General features: G+C 43.1%; 1 protein-coding gene across 8 annotated transcripts in view; it reads right to left on the bottom strand.

Annotated features, from left to right (window-relative positions):
- The window catches only part of pde5ab (phosphodiesterase 5A, cGMP-specific, b), an 88,166-nt gene extending 62,867 nt beyond the window's left edge, over positions 1 to 25,299 (bottom strand). For 6 of the 8 annotated variants that reach the window (XM_084545987.1, XM_084545988.1, XM_084545985.1 and 3 more), the window contains exon 1: positions 25,143 to 25,299. In XM_084545987.1, the coding sequence (XP_084402113.1) occupies positions 25,143 to 25,147 (5 nt within the window). In that variant the 5' untranslated portion in view covers positions 25,148 to 25,299. Of the gene's footprint in view, positions 1 to 63; positions 191 to 24,443; positions 24,548 to 25,142 lie in introns of those variants that run through there. The other 2 variants (XM_084545983.1, XM_084545989.1) reach the window with 2 other exon arrangements.
- Positions 25,300 to 27,512: the final 2,213 nt, after the last annotated feature.

Genomic DNA, 27,512 nt, shown 5'->3' with positions numbered 1-27,512 from the left:
AAACTACTCTCCTATTCCCCAGGCTGCACGCAAACTGACCCCCCCACCCTGCCCCAGCGTTACCTTGACGCCTTCCTGATAAAGTAGGAGTGGGCGAACTCCAAGTGGTCGTCCAGCCACGCTTCCATCCTCTCGCTTTCCGGAGAACAGCCGTCCTCCATGGCGCAAAGGCGACGACAGCCGAGTCTCCACACCGTGCGCTCCGGTTACCGTCTACATCTATGCGCGGGGAGGGGGGGAGGTGGGGAGGTTGGGGGGGGGGGACCCGGTACCGAGTAACGTGCGCGGAGAAAGAGAGGAGGGGAGAGGGAGAGAGAAAGAGAGAGAGAGAGAGGGAGGGAGAGAGGCTCAAAGAGAGAGCTCCTCGCAGACCGGTCGCTCGGTTAGGACGCGCGGATCATAGAGCGGTATCTGTGCGCTTCCTAGTTGGTGAAGCGACTATAGGAGAGAGAGAGAGGGAGAGAGAGAGAGAGAGAGAGGGAGAGAGAAAGAGAGAGAGAGATAATGGAATACTATTATTGTAATAGAGAAATGCCTACCACACTATTGGCACAATGCACGCACCAGCGATGGAAAGTGCTGCGGTCCATGAGAATATAATGACAGATTCGATTTAATTCACTTTTAACATCTATTTATTTTATTGGCATTGGCCTGTTAATACATCAGTATGAGCATTAGAGGGGATTTTCAGCGGTTTTACAGCTGGAATTAATATGGAATTTGTATTCACACAACAGAGCTGGTTAAAAAAATGGAAATGCAAGATGCACACCGATCAGCCACAACATTAAAACCACTGACAAGAGAAGTTAATAACATCTAGTGACAATACAATGTTCTGCTGGGAAACTTTTGGACCTGGCCTCCAAATTCACTAGATCCCAAACTGATCAAGTATCGGAGGGATGATCCACAGAGGCCCCTCCCCTCAACCCATAGGACCCAAAGGCCCCCAAACTAACAACATCCTGTTGCCAGACACCACAGGACACCCTCAGAAGGCCCATGTCCATTCTGTGATGAGTCACAACTGTTTTGGAGGCAACAAGGGAGACCTATGCAATATTAGAAAGGTGGTCATAATGTTATGCCTGATTGTCAATCAAAACAGCAACTCATCAGTCCCGCAGGCTGAAAGGTCAACTCCCTCAGCTCTTCCTGCTAACCCAAGCGAGCCTCAGAAAAGTTGCGGTAACATCGGATCAAGCAACATTGCTCCTGCTTTACATTTGATTTAAACTGGATCAAACTGGGACTTCCTAACACTGTAGATTAGATGTCAGGATCTAGATAACGTATCTAGACACAAACTGGACGTTTATATCAGTTGTGAATGACAATCAAGGGACTTGGGGGGGAATGTTGCTGGAAAAAGAAGTTGTAGGTTAGGGAAAGTTGGCCTGGAGTCACTCAATTTGGGAACTGATCCAGCAAAGATCTCCCAAACCAATCCAGTCATTCAGGCGAACATTAACTGTTCTTACTTTCCCTGTTCAGTCATTTCCCTGTCAATATCTTTACAACAGTGTCATCAAGTTTGATGGCAGGCATTTTGTTGATAACATTTATGGCAATGTCCCCGTTGCTCTTCTTTCTATCGTCACATAAAAACAAACAATCTGATTGGCTCGGCGGGTTTTTGGAACATATTGAGCATAACTGGTTGCCAAAAGTTAGTCTGGAAGTTGGTCTGGCTTCCATGCTAGGACAAAGGAGTAACAGCAACGTAGTCATACACCTCAGCTGAGCACCATGGATTCAAATTCACCTACGACAAAACTACTGGTGGGGGTGGATGTGGTTGAAATAAGCCACATAATGAAATCCAATCACTTTGCTGCCATGTCTATTAAATGTGGAGCGTTGCATTGCGGGATTGTTGACAGGACGCCACTTGTTTTGTTTGATCACATCACTTTGGATTACACTAAAGGATGACTGTGCAGTATTAACAGATGCACAAATACAATAGCTTAGGGTTCCTATCATACTACTAAACAGTTCACAGTGCATGGGGAGGAACTTTGGGCACAACCCATATCTTCGTATTTCTCCAGATGTCTTCACTTCCTCCTTGTGGTTGCCGCCCCTGATTGTAAGCTCCGCCCTGATGTATTTCACCTGTGTCTCATTGCTCCTCTTGTATTTAGCCTCTGTTTTCCCTTCCCACTTTTCGATTGTTTCCTTCAGAAGAGATACAAGATTTTTAGTCTGTGTCCAGCTCCTGCATGTTCTGCCTTGACAACATTTATTTATTACACTTTCCTCGCCTGGTAAATGGCAATGCCCTTTCGACTTCCACAACGAAAGCATCTCGGATCTCAGGTAACCCAACTACGACCACTTGGACGCCATAGGATTTATTCCATGCCAGCCGAGCTTATGATCGCTAGTGTCTCACAACTTGTGCAGCTACAGACACCTTAGCCTTGGTGTGTTGCTACAGCAAATTAAAGTAACAGGAGCGCCGCAATACACTGGACAAATGCTGAAGAATGTAATGCAAGGGTCCTAACAGGAATAAACAGAACTCATGCTGTGAGACACCGACCAAGTTTGCGTCCGATGCCTATTTATCCGGACATTTCCATTTACGTGCACACATTAATTCCAGAAAGAAACATATGGCTCCAGTTTCTCAGTAAGAAGTAGACTCAAACAAGGCCCAGCCAGAACCATATAAACACACAAAACATATCATGTCTCAGAATACACTCACGGATTGTATATATCAGCGGAAATGATCAGCTTTTGAAAAGCTGCAACTCAGAACGGACGTCAATGGGGAAAACTGAGAGATATCTTTGCCAGGAGGAGATACTTCATGAATCCCGCCTGCACACTTTAATTAAGATGTTAATTCAATTTTACGATAAACCTTAGCTGTAATTAACTTTTCAATTACCCCGTGAACCACATATCTGGGGATGTTGGGGGTGGGGAAGTGGTGAGTAGGGGAACTGGGGATTTTATTGACAAATTCTAATGGCTTTCAGCTTCTGTGTCTGCACTCGCTGCTCTCCGGTGTCCTCCCCGCCTGGACACTTGGCCCCCCGCCGGTGGTGTCACCTTACCAGCAGATGGTGGCTGGTCGTCCCGAGGGGAGCGCACCCCAACCCCCCCTAAGAGTCTCCCGCCGCCCCTGAAGCACAGGCAGCCAATCATGGCGGACGGTCGAACCTCTTGTCAGGCTAATGGGAAGCCAGGCAAAGAGGGGGAGCGGGAGGGGGCACGTAAACAGATGCAGCTTCTTTGCAATTCTTGTGGAGCGTGCACTACCTCCACATTGTTTCATTTCATCTTCCATCACATTTTCTACGATGTTTCCTGTAGCACCCACCTAGACCAGACCAGACTCCCCCCACCCCATAGCAATGACACTCCTTGACGGCAGCAGCCATCCCCAGCAGGATGCAGCCTGACAAACGCTTTAGGAACAACTCAAAAAAACCCAAAAAACATGAAGAACGGCACAAGAGGTTGACCTGACCTCCAAATTCACTAGATCCCAAACTGATCAAGTATCTGTGCGATGATCCACAAAGGACCGTCGACTAAATTAGATTCTGCGCTGAAGCAACTGACTGTTCACACTGATCTTATACATGTGTTGTCATTAAACCTAAGCAGTTTCGTCAATGTGCCTCATGTAGCAACTCTTAACAGGCAGCATCCTATATGTACAAGCTTATAAAAGTATGTGTTTTTTAAGCATGCCCTTTTCTATGTTATAATATTTAACACCTTTCAGGTATCAACAATCACCACTGCACCTCTCTACTAGACACACATCCACAAAGAGAAGTCCCTCGGGCTCTTTGACACCTGAACTTGTTTTTTATGTGTTTCAGGGCCGAGCTGGTCACAACTTGTCCGTAAGACTCAACTGCCTCTGACAGTTGTCATAGCAGGCCTGTCGCTTGGTGAAATTTACAATAGTGGAAGTGGTAGACAGACGCTGTGCCAGCAGGTGCTGCACAAAAAAAACAACAACACAATGCTGCATCTAAGAGGAACCTCAGGTACAATGTTTCGCTGTCGTTCCCCACTCGACTTCTCTTTGTCCATCCCCTGTGGTCAGATCAGAGCTGACATAATTGAAAGGCTGTCTCTGAGTGTGTGTGTGGTTTGTGTGTGAGAGAGAGAGCTGAGAGAGAGCTGTCTGGACGCATGTTTGTGAGCTGCAATGAAATGTTATTTTCACACCATTTATTCAGGGTTTTCCTCACAGTGTTGGACAAGATGAAAAATAATCCTCTCCTTAGACTCTACGAATTCAGTCAGTCCACCAGAATACATAAGAGTGTGGGTGCACATGGGTTGGTCACAGGCTGGTATGTTTTTGGTTCAGCAAAGACGACAATAGAAATTAACAAATTAACGTTTGTGTAATTCAGTTTGAACTTTCAATGGTCTAGTCACTCAGAAACAACAACAGTAAGAAACAACAATATAATAAGAGTGTAGTATAAAAAATAATAGTATCGAATAAAAATGTCCGAGAGCAGCAAACATAAATCATCATGATAACTAATCATTAACAACATTAGTGCAGTTTCAGCTTCTCTCCTTTTCTCAACACTAAGATCTCGAGGCTCATTTAAAGTACCGCTGGACGTAGATGTCCGTAACCTACGTACGTAGCCTCTGTAACAACTCCACCCAAACACTAATCGGCGCTGTGTCTTTTTTGCCAGTCAGGTTAATTTTTGTTTCCACTTCCTGCTTCACTTTCAACAATGGCGACTGAAACTTTCGCTGAAATTTCGCCATGGACGTCAAGACGAGTCATACAAATGTTCTCCAAACCACCTTGAGTTAACCTTTTCTCGATATGGTCCAATCACAGCTCTTGCGGGTCTGCGTCACCATTACATTTCTGACCACGGCGTCGAATTGACACGGATGTGTAGACGACGCATTAGTCATCTTGTTTGGATTAACTTCAAATGGTCACTGGACAAACTGTTGCTTTCGGGTTCCTCAGTGTGAGCTCAACATGGTGGTCAATTGACTGACCTGTACAACGTGAGCATGCTCACACATTAATGATCACACATTCTGGCAGAAGAATTCAAATATAGTTGATATAAAATAAACCTTTCCATCTATTACGGCTGGACGTAACAACACGCTGAAGCTTCAGCTGGCACACTGTGAAAACGTTGGCTCCAGGAGTGCGAGTATGCTGACATAAATGGACATAAACGGAGAGTAACTGTTTGGAACACAGAGTGTTCTGCCCCAAACTTAAAAGCAACGTTACAGCCTTAAATGGAACCAGCGTGATGGTAGAACGGTGCTGAACTTTGACCAGCTAAGTCCTCCAAAGTAAATGACAAAATATGTTTATAGTTTGTTTGGCCTCCAGAACGATCTGATGCCGCCTTCTTTCCCACATTGTTTCGCGGTGCTTCATATGTTGATTTTAAAGCTTTGTCTAGAAGTAGGGGATTACCCTGGAATGGTAAACAAGGTGTCAGTAAACCTGCCGCAGTCTCCGATCCCAGCAAACAACTCAGTGAGTGCTAGCTAATTGCTGCAGACAGAAGTCATGCTCAGAACTATGCAAGAAGATCCATGCCATTGATAAATCTGAATTGTCTGATAAAGCCCAGCCTTACCGTCGTCATCAGGAAAACATTCCAGGTTGTTGCGTTCCCCCGGCAGTGTGCGGAAAAGATGTCTAAAGGTGTCGCTTCCTCATCAAACAACACGCAGTAAAAACCTCTGCTGGATAACGCAAAGAGGTCACTGCTGTAAACCCGTCTGTCTGAGCGGCTATCAGGTAACCTACAAGCAATTTCCATACACAGTCCCAGAGCAGAGGCACAAACGCGCACAGTATCAAATGCAAATCACATTTGACTATGTTCTGTTCTCGTGCAGTATACAAATGATTCCCAAGAGGTTCGTGTCCTATCAGCCAGTATTTGTTCCATAAAAACTACACTTAGCAGAAGAGAGTCACTCGAGCGAGTCTGAATCCTTCTAAAGGGCAACAAAGAAAAACGTATTTGGACAAGTGTGTCAAACTTAGAGGAACGTACCCATCGTTAATGCGACAAACTACACCTGTGGTTACTCTGGTATGGGAGCCCGTGTGACGTTTAGCGAACTTAATGCACCCAATATAAATGGACCAAGATCTGTTTAGTTAAAAGCAGCAACAACAAAAAGAACAAACGCGACTGAGAAGAGCTCCATGGTAAAGTCTGGGATCATGTTTGCCAAAGGAAATGCCCAGAAAGACAGCAAGCTTTTGGAGATGTGTGTTAATGATGGTGAGTCAAAGTTGAACCTGCGAGGCTCTGAAGGAATGACTCCATCCAGACAGCGAGGAGGAGGGCAGTAAAAAAGAAAAAGGAATGTCAAAACTGACAGGGATTGTGATAGGTGAATTTGTATGCAGTGACGAAATGGTGTAAGAAGCCAGCTTAAAGAAATCTGGCCAACTAGGTTGAGTCTTGTTCAGAGAATCTCATAGAGCGCCTATGAGATCATAGGGAGCAAAAAAAAATAAAAACGTCAGCTTGTGTGGATGAACTGAAAGCTTTGTTGGATGAAAAACACCACAGCTATTACAGAACCTGACTGAATCCATGCCCAGCTAAATGACGGTGCGCCGGATACTGAAACACTGTAACTGAGTTGTTAGGTGAAGTCACTGTGAGGTGTCCAAGTACACGTGTGCTGTTCGATGTGTCATCTCAAACCATAAACACTGCAGGATTATTTTAAGGGATTATCTCATACTCTATGGTCATATGTTTCATTTGTAGATTCTTGCATGTTATTCAAATTACACATCATATAAAATAACGCACATACACACATTACGTAACGGCATGCAAGCAAAGACATGTGATTCACAAGTAATGTCTCTCTCACACATATTTGTATGGCTGTCTTCTGTCTTTGTGAGGACATTCGCATTCCCTGGCTCTGTGCCCTTAGCATCACTGCTAAGCACTGAACTCTAATCCCAATGATCACCCTTACATAATTCTAACCTTTTCCCTAAAACCACGTCTTAAACCCCAGAGAGCTCTGTGAAGGGGTGCGACAATGTGAGGACCGGCCAAAATGTCCTCGCTCACATGGTCCAAAATCTTTCCTGTGTCCCCAGAAGGTTAGTTGCACTAGTACACACACACACACACACACACACACACACACACACAGAGTGAGCATGGATAAAAGGTGGGCATATTTCTGCTCATTCTTCGCTGTGTCTGTAGACTTTGCCCTCTGGCTTTTCCGCCTGGAGCCGCTCAGTAAACAAGTCTGGAACACGAAAGGAGGAAATAAAAATTGAACTGGGCTATCAGCCATAGCTGAACAAGACTCGACTATCTGTCTGCCATCAGGGCTTGGACACTGATGTTGTCAAAAGAGACCCTTCTGATGTTTAAACACGGCTGCTTTCTGGGCTGATTAAAAAAAAATATATTAAAAATCTTTACTGAAAACTACCACTTTAGATTGAATCTGCAACTAATAGAGCCAAAACTCTGACTGTCCTGCAGAACAATACGCCATATAGGCTGACCCTGCCAGGAGCAGTAAGCCTCAAAAATCTTCAGTTGAGGAGATAAAAGCCTTCTTTTCAGCATCACCTCAGATCCTGAAAACAGGGCTGTTTGTTAGCAGAGCTATGTTTAATGGCTTCCCTCCATCCAGCAAATGTTTGAGGAAACACAGACGCATGTCTGCACAGTGTCAGCACAGAGCGGGGACAACAGGAATAAATCTCACAAGAGGAGAGCGAGAACACTGCTCCGTTTTTAGCTCAGATTCACTAGTTGTGCTCAGACGTGACTGTGGTGCTCTGAGTAGTATACAAGAAAAGTGACAAATGGAAAGAAATGGGCATAATCTGCTCTTTTTCTGTTGTGGAACTGTCGGGAACTGAGCGCCGCGGTAGTGTCTTGCTTGAACTAACGGGCATACTCTCTCAACAAACACCACTTTCTTGGTGTGTAAACACAGCAGCCTGGGAGAGTCTGAATATAGAAGATGAATGTAGGGGTCAGTGCCGATGCTCCCAGCCCTCACAAGAAAAACACATTTTCCTGAGCAGCTACAAGGAGACAAAAGAAAATCACTCTGTTTGAAGAGAAATCGTTGTGACTGCTGTGACTTTGGCATCCTCGCGGTGTGACAGTAAAGGGCAAAAATAGACGACAAAGATAAAGGGAGATAAAATTAATTCAGAAGTAACTTTCATTTGCGCTTTGGCTACAACTGGAATAACTAACGGCTATGGCTGGTCTTGATTTCCCCTCCCATTTGATGGATATGGCTCATTTACTTGTTTTCCTACCCTGATTTGGCCAGGGCATCCTGAAATGGGTTTCAGCCTCCATAGACATTGGAGTTATTGTTTTCCTGAAGCCTTACCAGCAGCTAGCTACCCAGCTCAGAAAACACAACATATGCAAAATGACATTTGACGACTTTGGGAGGTGTATTTCCGCTTTTGTTTTTTCATCTGGCAACACATCCAGCCTTAAGGACGGACTGGTCTGTCCACTTATTGCACAGAATAGAAAGGAAATGTCTACTGCAAGGGAAAAGTTTGAGACCAGACACATTTTCTAATTTCCGTACTGTCTGTATTTCTGAAGGTGTTCAAGTCCAGTGAACAACCATGTTGGCGTCATTTGTGCAGAGCCAAAGCTAAACAATGGTCAACGTAAGTAAGAGAAGACTTTGAGCTGCAGGCTAGGCACGTTTGGTTTCAGTAAGAAAGCCACTGATAAAGTGTTTTAAGGTGGCAAAATCATAAAAAAAAAAGTCTTGCCTGGAATATGGAGCACACCAGTGGCCTACTAAAGACCGGCAACTGCTATTACAAATAAAAATCAGACATGTTTGGTTTTTGCAGGCCATTGACGATTGTTCCTGTGTATGTGGAAGCAAATGTCAAGCAAGGTATTATAAGCTGGGTCTCATTTGCCTGCATTCAGATTTGGTGACTTACTCAGACTGACTCGCACCCTAGACCAAAGGACCACCACAATATTTTGCAGAGCCATGCAACACCCTTTGGTCCACGCCACGTTGGTCAAGGGTTCTTCCTACAGCAAGTGAAAGAACCAGCATACATACATCCAGACGCTGTCAAAAGAACCTTTAGAAGAACAACATTTACTGTTCCCGGGAGGTGGGCAGTTTCCAGAGTGATTCATAAAAGTGACCCTACCGTCCTAGGCCTGCTTCTCTAACCGCTAGACCACTGAAAGTAAACCAAAGTCCAAAAATTCCATGATTGAGTCGATAAAGATCTCAAACCTGAGAACCTCCAAGCATTGTCTCTGTTTTATGAAAATGCCCCTAGCAACATGTTTCCCATTCACAAAACAAAGCCTTCAAGTGGCTGAAATAAATACAGAAAGAGGAAAAGGGGAAAACCATACCCGGATCGCTTGCTTAACCTCACCGCGTCATTTTCAAGCCTAAATCCGACCAGACATCAGTCACAACAGTGTCATCGCACAACTTTTTAAACATTTCCAGTTGCTGTTTATAATAAATGCTCTGAATGTACATGTCTCTCCCTGAGTCACAAATGGAACATCTTTCAGTGAACTTTGCAACCTTTTCCTCAGTCAGCAGAGATTTGGAGTGATGCTGAGATTGATTGCCTCTCCACCCCCACGGAAGATAAATGGTCCATGATGATGACAGGCACCCGGGTGAAACATTATCATCCATCTGAGTGGCTTCTAAGCTTCGTGATGAGAGTTATGCAGATGAGCTCAGTGTCAAGGCTGTATTGATGAGAAGAGTTTTTCCATCTCGGCTGCATCGCCCCAAGTTCACGACGCAACGCTGGCGCGAGTCTCAGCTTTGGGATGTGTTACAGTAGATAGATCGACACTGGTGTAATTTCCTTGGAGATGGAGATGTCAGATGTCTGCTGGGGAGCGAGCACTAATAGCTAAGAGAGTTGACACTGCTAATTTATCAGCAGACTCCTTTCGAGCGTTCAAGTATCGAAGAGAAACCCACGGTTCCAAGCACATTTGTTTGAGGGAACAGCGCATTGCCAACGTCCCCTCTGGAAATTCAAACAAGGCAATAAAAGAAAGATTAAATTCTATGCTCCATCTGGAAAGAACGTTTGCGTCACCTTGAAAACTTTAAACGGTAATGAAGTGAGATTCCTGCTTGGGTAGAATACAGCACTTTTCATTACTGCGGAATCAAGCAAAAGGGTCAACGTGTTCCCTGGAACGAAAGGGAGAACAAACCATTTTCGGTCATCTCGGTTTTGAGAAGAAGAGGCAGCTGGATTGGACTTTTCTTTCCTGGAGCTTGCACTACATTTTAAACAATTTTAGCATTGAACCGAAACACTTCTGATTCTATCCGATGTCATATTGGTGCAACGTTTGCCAAAAAAGCTGATGTACATAACCCTTTGGATTGCCAACCTTTAAGCACAGCATACAGTTAGAGACAGAAATAATACATATACATACATACAGCTACTGCAACTATGCGAAGCAACAATGGCGTCCTTCCTACCATGCGTCTCCCAGAAGACCCTGGCTCTCTGCTTCACGCTTGGGAATGCTCTCAGTTCCCCGTTCGTCTATCTCGCATAAAAGATGCTTGTCCTGATCTCAATTACCGTCCAGATTTATGGCGGTTTCCACAGTCATAATGGCCCCCATAACTCAGCAATGATAGCCTTACAGTAGACGTTCCCATCTGGAACACATCTATCAGTTTGCAAGGTAATGCATATAGATTTCCCCTCGCATTTTACGGCATTGTTTGTCAATGACCTCATTCTGAACTTTGTGTTTTGTTAGGTAATTGCAGAGAGGAGCCGTCCACCTTTTCCTAATTTGGCAGGAGGATATTTGGTTGATAGTTTGTTTTCGGAGGATAATGTAACAGCGCGGTGGGGTAACGTCCTGGGACAGAGACACATAATTCATCTTGGCAGCTGTTGTTGTTAGAGTGAGCATACACTGGAGGTGTGCCACAGAGAGATGTCGGTAAGCTTTGACTGTAGTTTTTAGAAACGCGTGCTGACGTTTGCCCAAAAGAAGAATTGATTGCTTTAGCATATAGCACTTAGAGGTACAGTTGGGTTCTGTTGCTAAAACCAGATCCACTAATGCCAGCAAATTTGCTTTTGAACTTTTTTATCTCTCCTCAGCCTTTTATTAATAACATGCTGTTGTCTGTACACAGAAACAAATAAATCAGTTTAGACTAATCAGCCCAATTTTTAATATCTCATAGCTGCGTGCAACATTTTCTAAACTGAATTCAATTCAAAAGCCTTCGGTATCTGCAAGGAAATTTGATTTGCTCTGATAAAACACTCTTGATGCCCAGGCCATATCCATGGCTCTGTTGGCACTGAATACAGTAAAAAGCTTACTAAATGTTATAGATCTGGATGTGATTATAGCATCCTGTGAATCACTCTAATGGCATAAATTCTGTTTAGTTGAACATTTTCCAAGGAAATTGATGCTGTCTGTGTTTTGCTCATTCAGCCCATCCACATCTACATCCGATGGTATCATTCTTGATAATACCATTGGAGCGTCCTAGAGATTTTTCTTTTACTTGCCAGGAGTTTTCAGGACTTGTCCTCTGGACTGTCCTCTGGACTGTCCCCTGGACTTTAATGTGTATACTTAAGGACAAAATGCATCACACCATTGTAGTATGCAAATTGTTTCCTTACAATGTTGTTAACTGATGCAAAATAATTAGTTGTTCACTGTTTAATTGGCATTAGTGATTTAATTGACTAGAAGTAAATTTTACAGTACACGCGATACACGGCCATTGTCTGTAAATGTATTGTAGATTTGCTGTAGTTCCAGGTTGTGACAGCAGGTGAACGTCTTACTGTTTACAGGTCGGAAGTTACAGGTGTGTTTACTTAGCCTGGCTCCGCCTGCCTACGTACTTCCGCTCATTTGCATTCCCTACAGTACTCCGTCTGGAATAGCTTGATCCGCTAACGTTTACTCCGGCCAACTGGTTGGCGGACCAATCAGCGAACAGAGGGCGGGTCTGAGAGCGATTACGTTTCAGTTGCGCGCCGAGTTTGAAATGTTTACACGAACGGAGACGGATATACTCGAAGCCATTCGCTCCGTTGTGGATATGCTTCCTGGCATTACAGCACTTTTATTCCAATTTCGCGTCCTTAATTGCAATGGGGGATGGTAGAGTAGCGATTTGTTTACTTGTTGCGTTCTTGAAAGCGGAAGTACGAGGCAGCAGAGCCTGAAGGCTCCGGCGCATAACATACGTCATTACCAAACGTTAGTGATTGGTTAAAGGAACTCCTATGATTTTAAACCTCAAACTGTGCCCTCCCACCAGGAAATAAACGATTGCCAATGGAGCTAGGCCAGACTCTCTGCGAAGTCAGAGAGTCTGGTATCCAGGCTAGTGTTTACTGGTGTCCACATGAGAGACATGAAAAATAATGCCTTTGAAAAATGTCACCTACTGAATTGTACTCAATGGTGATCCTTGATTGTAGGGGGGCCCAGACGAAGAGGTTTGTGCTCTATCCCCGAGTCCAAACGAGTGAAATCCTTGTCCAAGGTAGATAGAGGGGGCTTCTAGGAGTGGTTGTTGATGAACTGTGGGGCCTACATAGGTTTAAGCAGGTCTAAGGTTGTTTTATCACAGGTTCACAACCAATTGCTCAGTTTGCCAATCTTGATGGTGCACCACTGATCAAAATGAAGGTGTCTGACGGCCTAGCTAGCAATCAGAGGCTCACGCTAATGGTAGAATTTTTAAAACAGACCAGGAAGTGGGTGTCAAGCAGTCAGCCAGAGAGTCGCTGTAGCTGCTAAAGATGCTAACATTAAGGTAGCAGCAGGACTCAGCACGACTACATGCCCGCCAATAACGTTATAACTGAAGAGATCAAAGTTCAATGTGACAACATTGCTGTGAGTATAAGGAGAAAGGCTGGAATGATAAAGTTGGTGCAACAATAGCGTGTTTGTGGTCGTCTCTTCTAGCTAGCAGCTGCAGTGAACAAGTGAATCCATCGTGTGGACCAGAGTTGAAATGATTCAGGTACGCTGTACAGAGATTAGCAACGTTACAGGTTATTTACTTCAGCTTCAGCTCATTTGTTGTGTGGATTTAATTAGGATATTTTGCTTCTTAAAAGAAGATTTAAACTGATTTATGATTTTAAGGGTGTGGCGTTTACCTTATGTTTCCTTTAAATTACTATTGCAACTGACTTGATTTCATAGTAAGAACTAAGCATTGCATTGTTGGCATCGCTGACCAATCAAGTGGCAACAAAACAGTCTCAGCTCAAGATCCATTTACTCTGGAGCACAGTCCTGCCCACATCTGGACAGACGACAAGAATTTTTCAGTTGCCTGCGTTCGAGCGTGTCCAGGTGCACAGCAAACCCTATGAGGAACACGGAGAATAACAGATGGAAATATTTGCCACAGTAAACCAACACAAAAGAACTGCTGATTCATCCGAAGCCTCACTACTGTACAGTCTCTGAGACTCAACCTGAGTCACTATTAAAAAAGAAAAAGGAAAATCACCCAAAGCGGCCAAAGATAATTAGTCAGAATAAAAAAGTATAAACAAAATATCTATTTATCAGGTTATCAGAAGTATTTGTTTATATATGTTAGTGTCTGTGTGTGTCTTGCGTGAGCATGTCCATGGAAATATCACCCTGTGGAAACACTACAGGGGAAAGGAAATCAGCGCTGAGCGGAAACACACTCATTAAAGCTGTTTGTGTGTATGAGTGCGCTTCGTGTGAAGCCCCAGGGTTGTGCTCTCAGATGGTGTTTGTCATACATACTGCACACACACACGCACCGTCTGTCCCATGATGCACCTGTGTCTACATAGGCCTGATCAGTACATACGCTCCCTGGTCAATAATTACAGCACATGAGTCAAGTCAGGGGTGAATTGAGGCACGGAGCGGGTAGTACGTAGCAACCTGGATTCAGCTGAGAAGAGAAGGGCCGTTCGGTGGCTAGGAATGAAATTTTAATTTAGAGTAAAATTCCTGAATTTGTCACCCCCAAGTGGGAGCAACCCAAAATTGTGATTTATTTATTTATTTTTTTAAAAAACATTACACAGTTTTATTCAAGTTATATTCACATAAAGTAGCTTTACAAATGCCATGACCAAGAGACCTGCATATTTAAGCTAATCAAGCTAATGTCTAATATGTCTTTAAGTCTACTAAAGTTTTGTCATTGTCACTAGCAAAACACCTCAAGAAACAACATCAGTACTGGAAGATTCTGCACCATAACCCAATACCTCCACGTCTAGTGTCAACGCAGGAAGAAGTGTGGCTTTTATGTAAAATAAGATAATCCTGCAATTAATATTTATATGCCTTTTTATTCATTAACTCTAACCTGAAATTTGAAAGTTTTCTGTGACCCTGTTTGGTTTTCCTTGTGTTTCGTGTTTTTATTTAGTAAAGTTTTCCTTGGTGTTTCTTGTCTTGTTTTACTTCCTGTGTTTTCCCCCCTCTTTGATTGTTGGATTGGTTTCTCCTTGTGTGCTCCGCCCCCTCATTAGTTTCACCTGTGTCACGTTAACCCCTCCCCCCCATGGGTGAATATATAGCCCAGTCTGTTGCTCTGTTCTCAGTCAAGTTGTCTGTGATGTTCCCCCTGTTTGTCTGACACTCTTGCTTCCTTTTGTTTCCTTAGTTCTTGTCTTGGTTTTGGTCCTCATCTGTTTTTGGAGTTGTGTTTTTGGATACACTGCCTTTCCTGCAGTGCCTTTTTCTTCCTTAGCTTATTAGGGTATTTTTCGTTAAAGTTTTATTAAATTGTGTTTCCAACTTCTGCCTCCCCTTTGTGTCCCAGAAACCTGGCATAACCATCAATGTCTTTCAACAACAGCAAAAGTACACCACACATATAGAAAGTATAGAAAGTTTTTGCTAACATTAGCCACCACATGCTAGTGGTCACACCAGACACAGAAGCATCAAAACCCATGAGTGCAGCAAAACGAGCAAGGGTGTATTTTATTGGTTTTATTATACCAATGGTCAAATAAATGTCCAAAACCTCACCCATAAAAATGACTCAGAACATCAGCATCTAAAAGTAGACAAAGAGGTCCCAGTTAAACAAATTAATATACTTATTCAAGAACATGAATCATTTGTACATTTTCTGAGTTCTGAGATGTTGGTGGGTTTCCTCACATTAACTGCTTGCTTCAGGTACTTTTACAACATTTCTATTGGATTTAGGTCAGGACATTGACTTGGTCATGCCAAAACATTAATTTTGTTGTTCTTTTGTAGAGTGATTTGTGTGCTTGAGGCCATTGTCTTGCTTAAGGACCAAGAGAATCTGTTAAAGTTTTGCGTACTTTTTAGGTACTTCTTGCGTACTTCTACAAAAAAGTAGAAAATTCTGAAAGGTGCAAAAGTTATCCTAATCATCATTTTAAACATTTAGCTGATCCTCCATGTACAACGTGTTGGCCACGAGCGGACACAGTTGATTGCAGGAAGTCTGATGTGGCTTTACATAAGGAAGGGCAGGCAGATCTGACAGGATTCAGTTACTCTTTCACCGGACACTTTATTGGATGTGAGGTCACATAGATCACTTTAATCTTGGGCTGATCACTCAGATTTCTGATAAAACTGTCATCCTCTTAGATAGATTGTTGTTCATTCTTACTGAAGGGTGTTGATGTAACACAGTCTGGCCGCTCCCTGCCCCACTTGCCTGCTCTCTAACCTTAATACAATCAAGTCTCGCTGCAGAATACATCTAGTCAACTAATCCAACATTAGGATGTAAAGGCATATGTTTCATTCCAGCCCCGTCTCACAGGAGATCATGAAATAGTTGCAAAATTCATCACAAATTCTCATGCCTGGACAGAAATTTGGAAAATTAATCTCAAATGACTGTAACTTTTGAATAAGAATAATAAGAATTAGACGTTTTTATTGAAAAAACAACAAATGCAGTTTAGCAGTTCACTCTGGTTCAGCAGCAATTAAAAATAAAAGATACAGACAGAATGATAAAATACTAACAAAATTAACAACGGTGCAATTTTTTATAGTGCAGGTGGACTAGGGAATAAGCATGGGGGCTATTGCACTACAGTCTATGGGGAGAGGGCCGTTGGGGTGAGAGATTTAACAGCTTGAGGGTAGAAGCTGTTTTTCAGTCTGTTGGTTCTGGATTTGATAACTCTGCGTCTTTTGCCAGAAGGCAGTGCGGTGTATGGTCTATATCCAGGGTGGGTGTAGTCCCTGGATATGTGACTTGGCTTTTTTTCTGGGGTTGGCCAGTGTAAATGTCTCAGAGGCACTATTGAAACAATTTATGATTTTATACCCAGTTCCATGGCAGTGACCCTGCACGCACAACACTGGTATCCATGTGCACCGTTATAGCGGAGTAGACTGCTTCAAAGTTGGACCCCAACAATTACAACAAAATCATTACTCGTCTACTCATTGCCAACTTGTCATAAACAAAACAAAACAGGTCTGCCGCGGTCCCTTCATGTTCCCACTCAACACTAAATTGCGGCATTCATCGCATCAGCTTTTAATGATCGCTCCGTGTGGAAAACACTTACTGAATCCCTTCCTCTCCAGCGCAAGGTGAATTAAAAACCATCAGATGATCATTAGTTGCTTAGAAACGGGGGAAGAACTGTTGCCTGAGACAACCACTGGCTGACATGCATTCGCCCATATTTTGGCTGTGATATCTGAGAAACCTATGAGGAATAGGGACACAAAGTTGTCCTGTACTACATAATACATGGGATATATCTAATAAAGTCTACTTTAAAAGTCAACACTGGCAGTCACATTGCGGTCTGGGACATATTGCGCCTTGATAGACAGCTAGTGACCTGCGACGGCACCAGCCTGTCTCTCGCCTTTAATTATATGCATGACTTTAAGTTACATAATACAGTTCAAACTAGTGAGTTACACAATCATACAATTGTCATGAATGAAGAAATTAAAAGAGACCAAACCATTTTTTTTAGAAAATGTGAGGTGTATAAATAAATGAATCCTTGTGCAGCAATAACAGCAACTGAACATTTCCGGTAACTGCTGATCTGTCGTCTACAGACTCTTGGAGGAAGTTTAAGCCCATTTCTCAGTACAAAACCGCTTTAATTCTGAGATGTTCGTGGGTGTCCTCACATGAACTGTTGGCTTCAGGTCCTTCTGCTGTGAAGTTTGGTATTTTATCATGGAGGTGTTTTTTTGCACTTCCGTACTGGTTTAATTTTCCACCCTCGAGGATGCTTCCTCTTTAGGATAGCTAAAATCGTGCTATCACGCAAATACACCCCAAAATTATTAATATCCAAAAAAATAAACAAATTAATAATGCATTGCTAGCCAGACACTGTATTTGTAGTTCTGACAAAGTAATATGGACTTGTTCCACACAGCTAAAGCATCATTCGAAATTTTTTAAATCTCTCAAAATGAAAATGACCTGATTTTAAGATCCATTGGGACTTGATTTACAAATCAAAGCAGTTGCAATCCAGTCAAAATCAGTTAATAATAGGTTGACCGTAAGTCTGCATGAAATTTACCTAGATCCAAGAAAATGGATTTGTATTTGCCATGTCATAGACTAAGGTAAACGTTAACTAATATTGATCTCTGTGGAATGCGGCTACACTATCATTACACTTACAGTGCATGCAGAACAACCTTGAAAGGCAGTCCACTTTTGATGTGTAGGGAAGGTCAAGAAATATCTCATCTTTTGAGGATTATCTGCTAACAAGTACTGAAACCATCAGATAATCTGTCCATTCGCTTTGAGGGGAACTGGACTTCAGTCTGTAAAGCAGAGAGCAAGGACACACCCCAAGGCCACTAATGACAAACTAATATACTGTTTCAGCCTGCTGATATTCTCGTTGTTTTGCTGGGATAGGTCTTACTTCTGGAATCACCTCCTCTCAGCATGAAATTGAACTATAATGACAGTGGAGCCCGAATTTGTTCCCTTCCCACATTTTTTCCGCTATTAGTCACGATCTTTGCACATGAGGTATAAGTTAATGGGCAAAAAGTGTCTTACATTAGTGTAGTGTAGGCAGCAGAAGGCTCAAGAAGAGCAGAAGAAGACCATGTCAACTCTTAAATGTGTTGGATTTCTAGCTAGCTTGTCGTCCTACCCAAACTGCTAATACTGTACAAGTCATAACTCTTATATCGAATATTCCAATATAACTGAATTGACACATCACAAACGCAGAAGGCCAAAACACGTGCTTTATTCCTTGCTGCAGAGTTTTTAGCCTGGTTGCTAGCATGTTAGCATAGAACCCACAATAGCTAACACTTTGTAATCTCAGTGATTACATGTTTCTTTGCTACCCCCAAGTGGCCAAAAACATCTACTGTGCAGCTTTAAAGTACAAACTGATTATTAACAGATCACAGTTTTTAAAAAAATCATCTATTAAAAAGTTGGTTTTAAGACGTTGCCTTGTTGAGAAAGCTCACCGCACGGCCACAAAGGAAATAAGCCATCACAGACAGGTTTCCCTGGCATTTTATTAGATGAAAATATACACCCATGCACTCTATTCCCCTCAGTGGGCTCCTGTGCTCCATGTCTGCTTGGCTAACCGGATTAGCCCCGGTGTGGCAGCTTGCTGATGAATAGCTAGCGCTAGGTGTTAGGTAACGTGTTGGGAGAAAGCCGGTACTGGGAATTCATCATAATCATCACCACCCGGGGAGGTCTGTTCTGGATGCTGACGCTCAGGCGGGTGGCACTCGGCTGGGGAGGGGTGGGCTGGCAGAAACAACACATAGGTTGTTTTCAAAAGGGAAGGAAGTTTTTTTTTTTCTTCTTAATTCCAAAACCAAATCACTGGTATTGACTTATAAACCCACCAACCTGCTGTATGTTCATATACATGTCCTGTTGAGCCTAGGATACCAGATGCACATTTCTGAAGCAAAAACTGCATTTTTAAAAGACAGTCAGTAGTTCATTCAGATCCTAACCCTGGAAGAAAAAGTGGATGACGCAAACTATATTTTGTGAAATTATACATTTACGGACGATCTTCAACTTCAACCTGTCCACCAGATGACAATGTCCCAGTAAACCATGAGAGTGAATCAGTCTGCACAAAAGAAGGGCCTCATCTAAGTTGTTGTTTCCCACTGCAAAGGGAAAATAGGAACAGGCTATTCCAGCATCAGACTACAAATTGTTGTGATTTAAGTGGGGCTAATTTCCGAAACTGCATTCGTCCAAATTACCAAAAAGTTGCCGAAGCAGTGAACCTGCAATTTTGGAGGCTCTGGCCATTCGCCCAAGTTGCTCGGATAATACGTTGGCATCGTAGTCTGTGTATTTGTGGTAAATTCTCAGGCATCACATTACCAGGCTTCACGCACAGTGCAACGAGCAGTTCCATGTGCCGCAGGAATGTTTAGCCAAAGGTGGCACAGCTGTGAGTTTGTCCTCAAACAAGGACACCAACAGTGCTGAGAGGCTCAGCTGGCTCCAGCACACATTACGGGTCGGCCACAGAGTCAATAAAGGGAAGCTAATGTGTGGCTGTAACTGAGTGATGGCCTAGTCAACACTGTTTATAATGTCTTGTTTGTGTGGTGAGCCAACTACTTAGCACACACAGGCATGTATTGACACATGATAACGGGATGTGGTAGGTCCAGTACAACATTACTTTACTGTTTACAAATTTGAATTCAAATGAATGATGACATTTCAAAAGCTCTGAGACACTAATAAATTGGAAATTTTGGAGTCTTTTAGCTCATTGTTTTGGTTTGATTTAACATAAGGGTTCAGTTGTCTTTAACTGTTGTCATCAACCACCAGCAGTAGAGATATGCCTCTAGCTAATGAGCTCTAATGAGTCAAATGTAGACCCACAACACTTGCTCAACACCAAAAGGCTGGTCAGCAGCTAGTGTAACGCCGCTTTAAGCTAAATGATGAGCTGTTTATGTACATGCTGGACAAACAGACAAGAGCATGTTGGCATTATTGACATTATTGCTTATAACATAGAGAGCCCAAGTCATACCGTCACATCCAGGCTAGCCAACGTTCCACTAGCTTCAATAACTCAACACAAACGCTTGATCTTGAGGGTTATTGTCCCTAAGTTAGGTGATTGCACCTCAGCCATGGACATAGGGGGAAGGGTCCCAGAGCCACTTCTCCAACCACTAACCGCTAGACCACAGCTCCCCCAAAAGCAACCCACACCTCCAAAGAGACCGAAGCCTTAACCCAGCACCTTAGACCAGTTGGCCGCACTACCGACACAACTGACAATATAACAATATATTTTTGGGCAGAAAGTTGGTCTGGAGCCTCTCCGTTGGGAACTCATTGTGCTCAGGCAAAGATCTGCTGAGCCAAACAAATTGTCTGGGTTGGTTTTATGTGGACATAGAAAGAAGAGTAACAGCGATGTATTCATATACATCGTCCGAGCGCCATGGAGTTGAATTTGTTAACAATAAAATGGATCTGATTGGTTGTAAGACTACCCAAAGGTGTGCAAGTAATTACTTTTCTCTGTATTGGCTGGAACACATAATGAAATCCAAATGGAGTGTTGCCAGGCTAGACTTGTAGGAGAAAACACTGACTTTTTGATAAACTGAAGTAGTCTGTTTGATACCATTATGATGCATACCTTGTATTATTTAAGTTTTCAACCCAACAGAAGGTGAACTCTGCATGAAATCTGAACACAAACTTTGCAGTGTAAGACTGCACAGAGACGAGCAGCTTATGTAAGGCCTTTGTTATCTGGTTGAACCTGGTCGAGCACATGTCTGGAGCTCCCTTATTATCAGTGATCTACAGCAGGTGCGGCTGTAAATCCTCGTCCCCAGCACCCAAGAGACAGCTCTGGCCACGGCCGTAATAAGCAATCAAATGATTCAACCCTTCCTCCCCCGGACCTGATTCTGTTTATTCTCCCCCATTCACAGATTTATTGAATCAATTTCCCAGCTCACATAAACGTCGAGGCGCCGACCGGCTGACACTTCCCCTCTGCAGCGGAAACGCGTCCTAGATTCTACACATCCAAGCCAGCTGGTCAGACTCCGTCCTACTATCACGCCTCCTGATAGGTACCATCGAGAACACGGTCTGCTCAGTGTAAGTCACGTTTTGGACAAGTGTTCCATCAAAGCTTTTTCGAAAGCTGATGTCAAAACATCGGGAGGTGTTGAGGTGTGAAACAGAGGTGTGAGAACTCAATATTTGTCCTCCTGAGTATTCATGTCAAAACGTGGGTGGAAGTCGGGACTGTCTAGCACAGTCTGTTACATTTACTGAATCTCAAGATGAGTCAAATGAAGCGTAGAGCAGCTTTTCCCCATCTGTTCACTTCATTCCCGTCCCTCCTTCTCTTTCCCCAGACCCCAGTTTTTCTTCTACATCTCATCTAATTGTTTGAGGTTTATTTTTAACCAAGTATGGCTTGGAATAGCTCACATCCTGAAATGGAAATTTGGGATGAACACAATGGGAACTTGGCTCCGACACTGTCACCCCCGCGGGGAATAAGTGACTCATGTAACCTCGACTGAAACGACTACAGCCACACCAAAAGAAGATAGAAAAAAGTGGGGGGGCTGAGGGAAAGAGAAAAGAGGAAATGTCAACCAAATAACAAAAACACGGATTTATGTTAACACTTGTCCACATCCAAACTTCACTGGCTGCCTGTAAATCTTTGATCTTACTTTTTTTTTTCCCTTTCTTTTTTTCATTATGCAATTGTCGTTCTCTGAGTGATGAAAAGCACATGGCCTTTTGCTTACATGTTCCCATTATAAAGTAATAACTTCCAAGCGGGGCTTGCAGACCTGATCCAAATCTAGCCGAAGAGCAGGGCCATTTATCAAACCGTTACACCCCAGCAGGGGTTTTCGCCCGCTGGAGAAAGAGCGAATATATCCCTCTGTAAACACATATGACTGACTGCGCTGTTTATATCCAATCAGGGGTCAGAAATGTAGCTGGCCCCCAATCACAGCAGAGGACGATCAGTGTATTTGTAATAGATGAATGCTGGCAATGCAAAATGCAGCTATTTATTATACAATTCTTGGTATTAGTTGTACAAATTGGTCAACTAGTCAGTCCATAACAACATGGACGCCTCCTAGAAGACCGCTGAGGAGCCCAGTGGGTTATTGCAGCAAACAAGTAGCGGTTCATCAAGTGTGTGGAAATACTTCACTAACAATGAAGCCCATACTATTGTGACATCAGTCCTGAAATACAATAAAAGTACTACTGCAATGCATCTGAAAAGGCATCCGCTAACGCTAGCAGAGGAACGGTCCAAAACAACTTCACCAAACGCCCTGATATAGATATCAGACCTTTAGCTGCAGTACACGGAGAAAGCTTCAGAGAAATACAGAACCCAGCTCCACTGTCTTACAACACGCTGTGGAGTGCCTTTAAATGCTATTGGTGGTGCTGAGGTGCTGCCTGTTCTTATACAGGCTATACATATGAGAGCACAGTATGTAGTGCATGAGCTGTCTGTTCTCAACATATGTATTCAGGTCAAGAACATAGATTTCATTACTGCAAAGCATTGTTTCTACTGTGTTTTTATTAGTGGCTTCATCAGTGACTAGTCTGTGTCAGCTTGACTTTCCCCACAAAAAAATCTGAACTCGTACAAACGTTTAAAGTGGCATATGTTGTTTTTCTACCACTAGGGAGCGGTAAAACAAGCCGGGAAAACATGTTCTGTTATTTTATAAAATTATGACATATTCACACATCTAGCTAAAAAATGTCCTCGGCCATCAAAAAGAAATAAACGGTTTCTCTGCCGCGTTTTCAGTCAGAGCTCTCCAATATTTTTACAATAACAATGACTGTGATTATTATACATGCTGTGAGATGTGTCAGAAAAATGCAGGGAGTTCTTCAGTTCCCCTCAGCACTACTAATATTTTTCGATAACCGTAATGGTTTAAAGGCCCATGACTTTGTTTGTCTCTGAAGGTTCTCAGTCATCCAGGTCATGGTATACCTAAAAAAGCGTTTTAAAAACAGGCAACTGGACTTGTAGAGTTTTTTTTGAGAAACAACGCTTTTTTGGACATAACTTTGTTTGTTTTCTCAGGGCTCTAAATCACCGCTGCTTTCAGAGGTAGAAGATCTCAGGAGTTGGCGGACACAAACAGAACACAGAGTGAATGCTAATGTTGTTCTGCATCACCTGAATGTGTCGGGAATTCCCATATCAAATTATTGAGGCTATGACAAGTCAGCGCCGTTGTGATAACCCAGAGCTGGTGGCAGATTACACGTTAGAGAAGCAGCTTCTGTGTGTAGACGAACGGGTGAATGCAAAGAAAGTATTTCCCCAAGTGGGATCAATACATTTTTAAAAAAATTTGGCGAAGGTTTAACTGGGTAAATATATATATATATAAGACCCCATCTTAGCATTTCCACAACGTTGGCTGCAACTGCGTGTAGCAAGATTCATTAAAAGTAACTCGTTTTTGGGTGGCTAACTGCTACAAGCATGCCTTCCTCTATGAGATAGTTACTAACTTTTGCTAATGAGGTTAAATGAGAACATAACGAGTTACATGAACATACAGTTGGTTGTTAGTACTGAGACAGCTATCGTATAATACGTCATTAATCCATTAGCGCACTTTTAAATCATAAACACGGAGCTAAACGTTCATTTTGGTGAGCGCTAATTTGGTGGCCGCAGAGCTTTGAGTTAGCCTAAAATGAAATTCCAGCTAAGCCGCTGATGTTTTGAACTCCTAATGAGCTTCCAGCGGTTTAGCTGCAGAGACAGTTTCTGTTTTGCGCAATTTCGCCCCTCCACCGCGCCTACCATATCTTCAGAGCTAAAAACAGAAATAGATGCTACATTCCATCCACAGGCCGGATCGCTTGCAAAGAACTCAGCAGATAAACATCTGCGATCCATCTCTCGTGTGGTGAAAACAAAGCAAAACGGCCACTTGAGATATTTCCACTATGAAGCGGCGGGCCAAATTTGCAGAATAAGAGAGGAGAGAGGGGAGAAGACAGACGCCTTATATAGTCCGAAACAAACCCAAGCTCACACTCAGGTAGCCAGCAACTCGAGATGTTAACCTCTCCGAAGCTGATAAGCCAGCAGAAGTGATGAGATGACTCAGAGGCTAAGAGGGAAAAAAATGTCAGGAATCCCGAGCTCAGAGGGGGGAAAGCATGGTTGGTGTTTCTTTGTGCTAAGCAGTGTAAGACAGAAAGAGTCAGATAATAAAAAAAAGAAAAAAAGAAGAAACCAAAAAGGCACAGGGGACAGATGATAGAGGACAGAAACATACAAAAGTCAAACTAACCAGTTCGCAAGCCAGACTCTCCACTTCCACTCAGCTGACCCAGCCAATCACAACAGTGAGCCCTTGAAAAAGGAGCGGGAGGAGGCCAAAGGTGAGGATTTCCCCTTCAAACTTTGTCCCCAAGTTCCTGGACTCGGTTCAGATTCAGCCCACAAGTCCCACGACCTTCGCTGGGACTGGTGCCGTGTGATGCAGGACTGTGGGATCTGCGCCGAGAAGTGACGGCATGCGTTTATTTATGTTAGCCTCTGTGGGCGGCAGTGGTAACACATGAAAAATCATCCGAAAAGGGGGTGGAGGGGGAGGGCTGTCAGAGCGGGGAGAGTTGACGCGGAGGCTGGCGCTCCTTTTTTAATGAAGCGGCGCTACCGGGGGATAAATAGTCGAGGATATGCGAATGAAAACAAGAGTGACTCGGTGCTTTTTGCCAGCACTTGACATTTCCCTGTGTGACAGCAGTGCTCTCGAGATATATATTTTGTGAAGTGCTACTTTCCTTTCAGTGCAATGTGAAAGGAATTGCACTCACATTGTTCCGTTACGTAGTCAATTATAGCAACAACTTGAGATATTGCTCAAATGGCACACAGTCTGGGTGCTCCGCTTCCCCACGGCCCGCAAGTATCACACACAAACTTTTCCTCTTCCTTGGAAAAAAAGCACGGTACTCTCCTTCCCCTCATCACTTTTCGTACTCACCCCATGGCGGTAGGAAGAAGTAGTCCTTCTGCACGTGCACTGATGGCGTCCACTACAGGGGGTATCCTCTGAGGGCTTCTCCGCACTGTTTCCCCCCTCTTGCTTCTCTTTCTTGGGCTTCAGTGGTATCCTTTACTTGGAACTGAAAGGGAAAGATAATAACACTAATAATAATGAAGAGAACATGAGTGAGGGAAGCAGAGATGGGATCATAATATTTGCTCCCAGTGTATCTCGCCAGGGACCCTGCAAGCCTCCAGAGACACATCACTATCCCCTCCAATCATCCCTCCTTTTCCCTCCCCTTCTCCTCCTCCTCCTCCTTCTCCTCTACAGCCCGGAGACTGTGCAGGCCTGCTGGGAGGCAGTACACGCTGGGACCCCCCTCTTCTGCCCACCCATTCTCATGGCAGGATTCGGGACACTTGAAACTAGCAGTTTCGCTGCTTTGGCGGCAGACTCATCCATACCTAGGGATCATAGTCGCTGGGCTCGCCTTGCATCCCAAGTGGATATCAGGCTTAGATTAGATGACTAGACTGAAAACAAGAAGCACTCTCATCGGATGACCGGCAGTGAGAAGATGGGAAGGAAACTGTTCAATCGGGAATAGTTATTTGAAGGTTTTCTGAAACCTTTTAGGTACCTTCAGTCTTTTAAATTACATACTCCACTAGGCTTTGAATCTAATTTATTCTCGCTAGTATTCAGGTGTTTTGCTCATTTTAGTCTCCTATACGCTTCCTCTGGGCTAGAAAACATGAAATCTCTGATCAGTGTTATGGCTCAGACACATCTTTGTGGAGGGGCACACATCAATGTGCTTGTACAGTCAGTTCGAAACATTTGTTCAGTCACTTCGTCCTTTGACTGTCTGCAAACTATGCCACTATTACGGAGCAGTTCATACTCCAAAAGATTACATAAAAGTTGATGTGCCAACCTCCTAAAGCAATGATAGCTTCCTCCATCAAGAAAGCTTGCCGTATTAGTAGTCTCAAAGTTAACTAAGAATCGCCCAAATTACTTGCCTTGCAAATGATTCTACAAATTTTACCAAGAAAACACTTCTTTAAAGTCTTGTGCAACTATGCCTTTACACAGACGATGTTCAGTTATACTTTCCAGTGTAACCTGGCGATCTAGGCTGTTTCAAGTCCTTGCTCAGTTTAAATCTCGGCTGGCTAAAAGCTCTATAAGTGGGCTAAAGATGGGAATGGGGAAAAGTTTGATACACTATTGTGTAATATTCTGCGTGGCACGGCAAGTGTTTATTATTCAGATTTCACATATAAATTCAAATCCTCCGTCCACTAGCCGGTGCTGTTGCCCTGTTTGTATTTGTGCCATTGGACTTTAGGGTTTTTAGGGCTGGCCAGTCTATCTATCTATGTATATCTGCTTGATTAATCCTATTTTGCGGCAACAAACACTTTATATTATGGATGAATAGCTGTTGATGAATAGCTGACAGGATTTTAATTTCAGTTAATTTTTTAGGATACTGGATTAGTCTTCTCCAGTTCATATCTCAGATCCTCAGCATCAAGCCTAATTTCGACTTTCAGATTTGTTGACGGAACATTGCTCTTCATAGGAAAATCTTTGAGGCTCATTAAAGCATTTTCCATGTAAGACCTTTCCCATACAATGGTATTTTCCCATCGAATTACTTAATGACTTTCTTTGAAAGTAATTTGTTTGTTGAATGTTCAGTAAATAAACTGTGCTTGACTCATTTTTACCGCATCGGTTGCTGAGAAACTTTCCCGAGGCCTCACAAATTAGTCAGAGCACTGGGGACATCCAACTGGAGCCAAGAGCGAGGCAACCATCAAAGTCAGTCGGTTATATAAGTTATATAAAAGGTGAAAAATTTTAAAGTTTTGTTAAACTTGAGTTTAGGTCAAAGGTGTTCTTGCATTTCAATCCACACTGTTCTGGAAAGTTTGACAAAAAAGTCAATTGTGTTTCTGACCTTACGTTACAAATATAGATTGTTGCGTGAAAAGATAAAAAACTGAGTTAGTTTCTTTCCGTCGACAGTCCTGAGGCCTGATAGTGTCGATCTTAAGCTATAATTCATTACAATGTTATGTAAAATGCAAGAAAACATTTAGACTCTACACTGTAAAACGTACACTGTAAGGTTGAATTGAGTCAACCAAATATTGGGGAAATCAAAGTGGTACCTTTATTACTCTAGTTAATGTAACCAATGTATTTTTTACAGTGTTGGTGAGGCCAGTTTGCTGATAGCCACAGCTGGGATCCAGAGAGCAGCATGAATGAAACAGCTGATGCCAAACCGCTAATTGGAGTTACTTACTGCTACACACTGTCAACACTTTAGAGTGAACGTAGTAGAGC

The sequence above is a fragment of the Chelon labrosus genome (genome assembly GCF_963514085.1).
Source record: "Chelon labrosus genome assembly, chromosome: 1".
In the NCBI taxonomy this organism is placed as follows: Eukaryota; Metazoa; Chordata; class Actinopteri; order Mugiliformes; family Mugilidae; genus Chelon; species Chelon labrosus.
The sequence above is the reverse complement of the archived record's forward strand: the minus strand, read 5'-3'. Positions and strand labels throughout refer to the sequence as shown.